Source organism: Tachysurus vachellii, chromosome 8 (genome assembly GCF_030014155.1).
Source record: "Tachysurus vachellii isolate PV-2020 chromosome 8, HZAU_Pvac_v1, whole genome shotgun sequence".
Lineage (NCBI taxonomy): Eukaryota > Metazoa > Chordata > Actinopteri > Siluriformes > Bagridae > Tachysurus > Tachysurus vachellii.
In genome coordinates, this window is record NC_083467.1 from 22,368,480 (window position 1) to 22,379,001 (window position 10,522).

The 10,522-nt window shown below is 39.3% G+C and overlaps 1 protein-coding gene across 7 annotated transcripts in view; it reads left to right on the top strand.

Annotated features, from left to right (window-relative positions):
- The window catches only part of LOC132850387 (plakophilin-4-like), a 108,920-nt gene that overhangs the window by 11,856 nt on the left and 86,542 nt on the right, over positions 1-10,522 (top strand). For 4 of the 7 annotated variants that reach the window (XM_060876931.1, XM_060876934.1, XM_060876935.1 and 1 more), the window contains exon 1: positions 8,641-8,796. The exons of 1 other annotated variant lie outside the window; for it this stretch is intronic. In XM_060876931.1, the coding sequence (XP_060732914.1) occupies positions 8,736-8,796 (61 nt within the window). In that variant the 5' untranslated portion in view covers positions 8,641-8,735. Of the gene's footprint in view, positions 1-8,639; positions 8,797-10,522 lie in introns of those variants that run through there. 2 more of the 7 variants (XM_060876932.1, XM_060876936.1) reach the window with 2 other exon arrangements.

The window sequence follows — 10,522 nt, forward strand, 5'->3', positions numbered from 1 at the left end:
CAGTTCACACATGCTCCCTTGACGAGAGTGTCTCATGTGGCATCTGGTCATGCAGTAGAACCGAGGTTTTAGTGAGCTTCTTGGCTGAAATATTTTTCCTTCCCAATTAAGGACCTCCATATGGTTGCAGTACTGTCTTTTCTTCCACAGCTTCCTCTAACAAACATACTTTACTGCCAGCACCATCTCTATATAGAATTCCTATTCTTGTTAACGCTTGTTTACTCACAACAGTTTTAGTTCCAAAAGCTTGTCATGGCGCACTGTTGCTTAGGTTTACGAGTGCATGCCATACCTGTATGCAGGTGTTGGCAGGAAAGGGATTGTAAAAAGAAAAACTAGCAGAGAGTGCTTTTGTTTTGTGCCAGATTATCAAGCATATGTGCATGTTTATGGGTACATGGGTAGATGCATGTGTCCATACATACATGTAGTACATGCATGAGTACTCGCATGATTGATTAACGAAAGCAATTATCTGTTGCCGAATTAGGAACAGGAAGCGACGAACCTATCTTTGTTTATTTCAGTTCATGTACCTAGAGATTGAAATGTAATGTCTTGTGTACACCAAATAACCATCTGTTACCCATTTAGCTGTTTGTTTACTCCTCAGTTAGGTCTTGATTAAAGGATATTACGTCTGCTATACTGCACCAGGCAGCCTTTTACCACCCCACTGAAATCTGCATTATCAGTGTTAGAACAGAAGGTCTGATTGAGACACTCTCCTCACACACACTGACACAGAGACACACACACACACACTCCACGGTCTAAACACAGCTGTGGGCCTCATGGAAGCAATAAAATGCACAGGTGACCTTTTGTTTTCTGACCCCAGCTTAAGCATTGTGCTAATGGAGCCATGGACGGCAAAGTGGTTTGGATAGCTGCCATTTTCATCAAAAGCTAATTTCCTCCTTTTTTTCCGCTCGACCTTCGGCACCTCCGTCCATTGCTGACCAGAATACCTCAGTTTGTTTACGTTTCATTTATTTTCATGAGCCTGTCCATAGTTTGCCTAAACAAAAGGCTAATATGTTGATCTAACTCTAACAGTACAGATATCCAATATCTACACTTTACCCTTTTACATGATTTAATCAGCTTTTCATTGTTTCTCATTGGAGCTGTTGCTGAACTTTTGAACGTTTCTCCTGTGTCTGTATGTGATTTGGTGACTCCAGAAAAACTCTACAAGGATTTTTGCACATTGTTGTTTGGTTCAAAACTATCAAAATAATAATATAAATTTGTGTGTCGTCTCAATCCGAGAGCCTTAGAAATGTTTGTATTTGCTTTAGCCCTCTCCAGACTGATATATTTTTGCTTTCTCATCTCTTCTGGAACTTCTTTTACGCACATCATATTGTGCTGTATCTTGTTCTTGCTCAGTTTGTCTTGGTTTTCCATTAGATTTTTTTCTGAGGACCTGAAACAGTCAAGTGTGGCAAATATGGAAAGGAAATCAGGAAGAATAAATAAGTTTATACAGTACAGGGACTGTGATTACAATCAGCCCTTATTTCACACAAAAGAACAATCACAGACCCTCTAGCTATGCTTCAGAGATTCTGGGGGACCAAGAACCCCACTTTGAGAGCCACTGACTTAAAGTGTTGAAATTTCAGAAAAAATAAAGCCTTTGAAGCTTGCAGTTAAACTAACAGAGTTTGACTCCTGTTGTTGCTTTGGTTGTACAGAAAGGTAAAAATAAAATCACTTGTGACTTGGCAAAAGTATATCATTAAGTCCTAGAGACTCCTAGGTTCTTCAGTATACTAGTTTTGATGGAGGACATGCTTGTGTGTGTGTGTGTGTGTGCTGGTTATGGTGTGTGTGTGTGTGTGTGTGAAGTCTTCGGGTAGTTTCTCTGTCACATGAAGAAGATCCAGGTGACTGTAGTTTGGGGTTTGTTAATATAATGCACAGCATTGGAAACTTTGTGTTAATGTGCCTGAGCTGCTGGTAAATATTTTATTTCCCCTGCAATTATCTTGCACATCTGAGCTCATCAGCATGGAGCTGGTCGTGCACCTGAAGTTGACCGTAAACTCCAGCACTTCCTTTGAAATCATCAAGCACAAGAGAACGTGCTCTGTTTCCCTCTCTCACACACTTGTATGTGTGTTTCTTCGTGTATACAATGGCTTGATGTGTTGTGTGTTTTCAGATGCTTTTCTGCTTACCACAGTTGTAAAGAGTGATTATTTGCATTAGACAATCCAATCCCATCTGATATTCTTAGAGAACAAGGTGTTCTCTCTCTCACTCTCTCTCTCACTCTCTCTCTCACTCTCTCTCTCTCTCTACTTATTTTTCCTGTTTTTTGCATTGTCATGTGCAACTTTTAGTCACTGTTGTTTATGACAATCCCAGGAGATCTCGTCAGGTTCTGAAGTATTTAAACCAGATCCACAGTACAGTGAAGAATAATCTAGGAATTGACAGATGTGTAATTCAGTAATAATGGTAGACATAATACAAAAATGAATCATATTACACCAAGTTCCAAGAGAAATGGGGCGTTTCAGACAAAAGACCTTCATCAGCTGTGCAAGCAAAGTGCTTCTAAGGCAGAACTGAAGCCATATGTTTCAAGAAACTTTTGTTTTTTTGGAAACTCTCATGAATAATGGTAGCCTGCTCACCACTAGGTCCTCGATGTATCTTCTACTCTTTTCCTCTCCTTCAGTCACACTTTGCAGATCAGATCCTTGTCTTTCATTTCTTTTTAATTTTTCTTATAGAACCAGACAGATTTCAGGGACTGTCAGGAGGATGATAAATTCATTCTCACACACGTTTATCCCTTTTATTATGCCCCAGTGCTTTTAACACATCAGCCAATTATGTAGCAGCAACTCAGCAAGATATTCTCAGCTGTTTAAATAAAAGCTTTTAAAGGCCAAAATGTTAATTTGAACACTTATCATAGCATTGTCTCTCTGTTTTCGTGCGAGAAGGTACGTTTATTGAAAGACAAAATGTCATCGTAACCATTTCTACGCCAAATTAATCTGCGAGCGCGAGTCTTTTTTGAGGTCATCTGTAGTTTTTGTCTAACTCTTAGTAAGTGCTATTGTGTTATGGCACTACTTTTTTTTAAGAGTCAGCTTCTGCATAGAGAACAACAATGGGCAGAACCTTGCACTAAAAGCACTTTTTTAGTTTTTATTACCTGCCTGCCTAACAGAGAGACATCATTATTAGCTCTTTAAACACAAATTAGATTTTGCTGGGTGCCCACAGTGACATGCTATTCTTCTTAATAGTGTAGGAGGCACGGGGCAACTGCTGTGCGGTCCACCTGTTCACCTCTCTCTTATAATTACTCCACCCCTTTTTTATTTTTCTGATCCAGATGGTTAACATAGGCTGTGTTCCAGAATCTGTCGTCTAAACAGCAAATGCGAATAAACCTTTTTTGCAATCACATTCATTATGGGTAAGCAATATTACAAACATATCACATTTCTACAGTACGCGTCATGATATACAGTATATAAGGTTGCTATCCAACTACAAACAGAACAGTAGTGGCTGTGGAAATGTGCTCATTTAGCCGTAGGAGCGTTAGTGAGCTTGGACACTGATGTAAGTTCATCCCAGAGGTGTTCATTAGGGTTGAGCTCAGGTCTCTGTGCAGGACATTTAAGATCTTATGAACCAACTTACGCCAAAACCATGTCTTCCTGGAGCTATCTAGCTTTGTGCACAGGTGCAATGTCATGCTGGAACAGGTTTGGGCCTCGTCGTTCCAGTGAAGCATTAAGTGTAATGCTACAGCATCCAAGTGGCAACATTGCTTTGTGGCAACATTTTGGTTAAGGTCAAGGCCATGTGTTGATGGTCAGGTACTTTTGGCCAAGTGTTTGGTGGCAGTGCAGCTTCTGCTGTTGGTCCCACAGTTAATTCTTAAATGGAGATTTTTCTGTCTTATTTCTGTAAATGTCAAGGATTGTAAAAGCAAACGACATTGAAGTTTGTTCTAAATGGCCATTCTCACTCTCAGAAACAAGATGACACTTTAGTGAAGACTACCACTATAGATTGTAACAGATTTTGTAGGTTTCTGAAGCCATAACAGATGTGACCTTATTAATGCCTTTACAAATGAACCCTCTGTACCTCTAGTACCCTTTGCCTTATCTTTAAATCTGGTGTAATGAACTTAAAGCTTATGCCCTATTGATAAATGGCTGTGCTACGCTTATGCCAGTGCTGCTACTTGCAGGACGAATCGATCACTCAGAGCCAGACACTTTGTCTCTTGGTTTAATGAGGGAGACGGTGAGAGGGAGGGGGAGTGAGTGCCGGAGCAGGCGTTGTGATTCACTGGGAGATGGACAGCTGCATTGTGCCTCTCCAACATGTCCAATATTGTGCTGATTGTCATGCAAATTCCCTGCCTGCCGATTCATTTGATGGAGCGTACAGCAGCACTGAAATCATCTAAGCTGTCAAAGTGACGCACGGCGAGAGAGGAATTTCGTTCACGGCTGAGTTGAATGAAGCAGATCAGTGATTAAACTGAGCCAGAAGTGAGGAACGTGTAGGCTCCCAAAAGCCAAGATTTAACATGCAGCAATTTTTTCATCTTTTACAGTTTGTGATGTGAGATCTGCAATCAGTGATCATGCACAAAAGGAAATCATCGGACAATTAATATAGCACAAAAGGTAACTTCTCTGCTGACTCGGAAAAGCGGCGTAGTCCATTCTGCTTTCCACCTGCTACATGCAAAATTTATCTAATATAGCTAAAGGTAGGTCTAGAGTGGGGCCAAGTTCCCATCAGGCCAACAATCTCTTGTTCCGTCATAGAACAAGTTAGTGCTTTGAAAGGACAGTATTTGAGAGAGATATTATACTCTATATCCAAATGTTTGTAAACTGATTTTTTTTCCAAACTGTTGAGACAAGATAGACACACATGCATACAATGTCTTTTGTATTCCGTAGAATTACAGTTTTGAGAATCGAATTAAAGTATTTGAGTATCTTTGCACAGATACCAGACCTAAACCCCACTGAACACCTTTGGGATGAAGTTGAGCACCCATTATGCTTGAGGTCTCCTCACCCAACATCTGCATCCAAACATTTGAGCTATTGTGAATGAATGGGCAAAACCCCACAACCATACTCCAAATTTTGTAGAAAGCCTTTTCTCAAGAGTGGAGACTTTACCCAAGTATTTGGAATAGGACATTTAAATCGCAGGTGTCCGTATACTTTTGGCCATACCGATGTCTTCACTCATGTACAGTGTGTGGGGGCCATTAATTTGTAGCATTTAGATGTAATCAGTACAATGTTTATATTTTTAATTCCGAGTTGTGTGTTTTTAGCCTTTTTATTTATTTATTTATTTTTTTAAAGCAAAAATCTGTCAGAAATGAACTTTGCCAAGTCGTCCACTTTCTAGCTGATCCATTAATGGCTAATATTAAAGCGCTAGCAAGTTTCCCTACTGAAACATTATCTTTAGTGAAATTTAACAAGAGAATGTTTGAAAATATATTCACGTGTAATTGGTTCTTTGTCCCTTTTTTCATGGTCAGGATCTAATCATTTCTGGCATTTACTTCTTGTTAAATGGAAAAGGGAAATTAATCTGTAGTGAATATAAAACCTTTACTGCGAGACCTCCATCAGATAATTATAATTATACATAGAGGTTGTGTTCGAAATGATTTCGTAATACAATTGCCTACAAAATCTGGAGCATTACAGTACAAATAAAAACTTTTGCAGGGAACAGTATTAATGATTGTTGATTTGAAAGATTGAAAATAGATTTTATACTCTACCCAGACCCAGTGTTGAAAGAAAAATGAATTCATCTTTATTAAGGATTTATAATAATAATAATAAAAAGACATGATTTATAAACAAAATAACATGAAACACCAACAGGGAAAAACTCAGGTGAGAAAAGGCAGGAAACAAACACATGGCACGAAAACACACTGCCAGATCGCCCCCTAAAGTTCCGGCAGGGAATGTCCGAGCAATAATAATAATAATAATAATAATAATAATAATAATAATACAGTCTGATACCTTTTGTGTAGTCAGATTTCACTTTGGAGGGATTTGGCTTGAATCGTCAACTTGAGCGTGCTTTAACGCTGTGCTTTATTAATGCTGTAGAATTGCTAAGCAGGGATTATAAGGCTTAAATACATGCTTCAGGTTTTGTTCGTCTTTGTTTGGTCACACCATACACATTACATAATTGATATAGATCCGTGATTTTTTTACTAGTTCCAAGATTTTATTGAACTGACCTTCCTAAACAACATTGGCACAGTTCTTTCTATGTTATATGACATCAGTGGGCTTTAGTATAATAATACACTATATTGCCAAAAGTACTGTATGTAGGCATGTGATCATCAGACCTATATGCAGTTCTCCCCCAAACTGTTGCAACAATTGCAAAAAAACCCAGGGTGGCGTGGAGGAACTTTAGTGGTCTGCAAAAAACTCTGAACACCAGTGGGATGAACCAGGATGCCAATTTAGCCCCAGTTCTCCTTACCCAACATCTGTGCCTGAACTCACTAATGCTCTTGTAGCTGAAAGAGCACAAATACTCCCAGCCCAAAATCTTCCTAGAGCATTGAGCAAAGAAGAGAGAAAATCTGGAATGTTCAAAAAGCACATGGAGGTGTGAGAGTTAGGTGTCCTCGAACATTTGGCCATATTGTGTACCGGTCTGAGATTGTAGCAGCCCAACTGCTTCTCGTGCACACCGATTAGCCGATGATTCATCTGATACCGTCTGGGTGAATACGACACGCTCCTTTATCATCATATAAGTGTTGAGGAGATTGAAAAATGGTGCTTGAGTAAAATAGGAAATATAGAAATGACCAAATATTGTGGAAGTCTGAAAGGTTAAAAAAACGACGATAGATATTTAACTTGTAATCTATGAATGACTTCTTCATTAGAGAATCTCCGAGTGTAGGCAGAGTGTGTGAACAGTACCAGGCTTGCATCGTTTTCAGTCATAATTGTTAATGCAGCTAAACACAATTAAAATCATCCGTCGTGACACCGTGATCCGTACCTTTCTGCACAGGTTTTCTCATTATTTATTAATGGTTATTTGATTCAGTAAAGCTGTGTGTTTTGTTTTAGCGTTTAGTAATTCCTGCATTTCCTACACCTTGGCAGCTCAGCGGAGTGTGAGTTGATGAGCGACGATGGGAGCAAGTCTGGAGTCAGAGAGTGTTTGGTGCCCCTTCCTGACTCTAGAAGACTGACCCTGTCTCTGATCCTGCACTTCTTGTTGTGGGGTAGAAGAGACGGTGTGTTTGAACAGAAATAGCCTCCATAGCAATACACTAGCTGAGTAAAAACAAACACTGTATTCTGTTCTGTTCTGGTATTTTTTCAGTCAGTATTAATCTTTCAAAATATTTTCGTGACGATTTTACGACATTGCAGCCCATTTAGCATCCTTCATTTAGCCTTCACTTTTTTTTTTGGCTTGATTGTAGCACTGACACCGTGGCCTCACTTTCTGGCTTATTAAATGGAGAATGTTTGGTGTTCATAAGTGTGAAATCGGTGTATATCTATCAGCTATTTAGCTAAAATAACATGGCATTGGTTAGTATTAATAAGCATTGCCACTGAAAAAGTCTTTTGGCTAAAATATTTTAGTACACAGTGACGTGTCACACCTAAAACGTAGCAAATCATTTTAATGATTAATGATCATTTAAGAACATATTTTTCCCCTTTGTTCTTCTGCACCAGTCAGTGCTCAGACATGTTCAAACAGTTTGTGCAGCAACAGTTATCAGAGAAAAATGTCATCCCTGTGGAAACATTACACAGGACATTAAACAAGCACTTTGTGAAAGTACTGTGTCGACACTCTACCGGGTTTTGGTGTTTTTAACCCCAATTCAGAACCCCCTACACGGCTGCTTTTATTTCCCATGCTGCATAGACCATTCGTACCCATCTGACTCCATCAGGAAACTGAAGGGGTGCGTGATGATGTATGTCATGAAAGGTAACAGTCTGGTTTCTTAAAGAACCGCTCCAAAAGACATGTTCGATTATACAAAAGCAGCACAAAGGCCTACGAATTCTTTTCAGCAACAAAGTGAAAGTCACTTGGTGGAAATTTTCTCTTCTTGTTGTCATCGATTACATTTAAAAGCCTTTCATCAATAAGCATTTTTATCAGTAGCCCCATTAACAAGATTAACGCTGCCCTTAAATGTAACAGCTCATCGTTACACACTTCACTAAATGGATAAATTGTGTGGGATCAAACAGAGGGCAGAAGTGTTCGGTGCAGAGGGACTTGATGACTGGAAAGTCACTGAAGAACGTAGTTTTTATATAAGCATGGCCTCGATAGATGAGAATAAGCTTCAGCTCTGATTGTATAGCTGGCACAATGTTGGCCTGTATAATGAGGATTAAACCATCCAGCTGAATCCTGATTTATTGCTGGTTGATGTTTTATGGTGTGTGATTGACCTGATTCATGGCTCTTTGAAGGAGTGCTTTATTGATTTAAGGGTGTGTGTGTGTGTGTGCTATGATGACAAGAGGAAATGAGTGTGTTCTTTGGCTTCAGGAGGTACATGTCTGTACTTCCTCTGCTCAGCGTGGGGTAGCCCAGCCCTTCCTATAGACAGGTCTTAACAGTGGTCAGAATTAGCTCAGTGTTCATTCACGCTCAGTCTTCTCATCATGGTGCAAGCGCTCAGTGGTTTCCTTCCATCCAGAACTCCTCTGATCAACCAGGGAAGAGGTAGGATCTCTCACCCGCTCGAATGCCCTTCAAAGATCTGGGCTCATGTTTCGTTCATGGCTTCATTTGTGGAGTAAAAAGTGATAAGTTTTTCAGCGAGCGATAAGTCTCAAGGGCTTGTGGGACACTTTCCTGGTGAGAGTGTGAGTGTGAACTTGTGAGTCTGGGAGATGTTCCAAGTCCTCTGGGTGTGTCAAACTGTGTACAGGATCTATCAGCTGTTGTTTATTCTTCTCGTTTCCCCCTCTACTTTCACACAAACATTCGCAGAGGATAATTATAGTATGTTGTGTCCTCTGTTGTCTGTTGTTTAATGACATGCCACTAAGACACACGGTCCTTTTACCTTCTGCAGCCTCATCCGCTGTCTTTTGTAGTCGCTCGTAAAGGGGTGTGGGTTTGGTTAAGAGGATCTGGAGAAATACTTTGTGCTTATCGTTTTGAAAGGTGGAATTTTAAATTTTCTCACAGACAGAAAATAGACGATAGCACCTGACTTAAGGAAAACTATTGAAGCTATTGAAAGTGTCAAAAATAATTAGTTTCAGTAGCAAAATGAGGGAACGGGCTTCTCTGTCATTTCTTTACTTATTTGCTATTTATTATTATTATTATAATTTTTTAATTATTATTATTGAATGTTTAATATTTTAATTGGGTGGCTCTAACAGGGATTGTTCCCTGTTGCTTGCTAAGCTTCTGAGAAGCAGTCTGATGAATAAGCAGCACCTGGTTTACTCCAGTTCATTTGTTTTCATTGTTCATTTTAATAATTAATTAGTTTTAGACAGTTCATTCGTATATGATGATATATTTACTGTTATTTTATTTTGCTTTCTAACTAATTCGATTAGTAAATGAAGGTATTTTATTTAGAAGTCTGCTTTTCCTCATCATCCTCTTTCTTACTTTTAAATACACATCCACCATTGATTGAACAATGTTCAGGACATTATCATCATCACTGTGCATTAATAGAAGCAGAAAACTACAGGTGGTGTTGTTGCCAGATTGTGGGTTGAAATGTTAAATAAAACTAAGACTGAAGATGGCTGACTGTTGCACCTTTTACTGAGCTGTTAGCCCAAGCCTTAGAAGAAGTTGGGATTAATGATCCTTGTAAAACATTTTCACTTGAGGAGGTGTTAGAACTCCCACGTAGACAAAACATACAGCCAACAGAGGCCAATTTTACTTTACTTTAAAAAATTGTTTTCATACATTGGGAAGAAATTGAATCCCATCTTATTTTATAATGCTCAGGTGTGTGTGTGTGTGTGTGTTGAACGTTGTTTCATGATTACAGCTTTTCTTGCATGTTTTGTTTGGTTTGGTTGAATGTTCTGAAGGAGCCCTCAACAGTCATTTTTTTTTTCACCCTTTATCAGGAGTGAAATTTGATATCGACTGTGTTTTGCGAAGGCTGCAAAGGCAAGCTTGACACACAGATATCACTTTTATGCCATCAAGTTAATACGCTGTTTGTGAGAAGCCTATTAAGTCTAGTGTGTCTTTGGGGAGGTTTTAGTGAGGCAGCTATAAGCTCTGTAATGAGAGTGGACCGTTCAGGCCCGTTCAATCCCTCTCTCACTCTGTCGGGCGTAACGTATACGCCCACACTGCAGAAGCCATCATCCAGCTTATATGGTAACCTCAGCTTTGTTTCTCCAGATGTTTAAAGCAGGTTTGTTTCACTTGGAGCTAAATGTTTTGTCCCTTATGGATT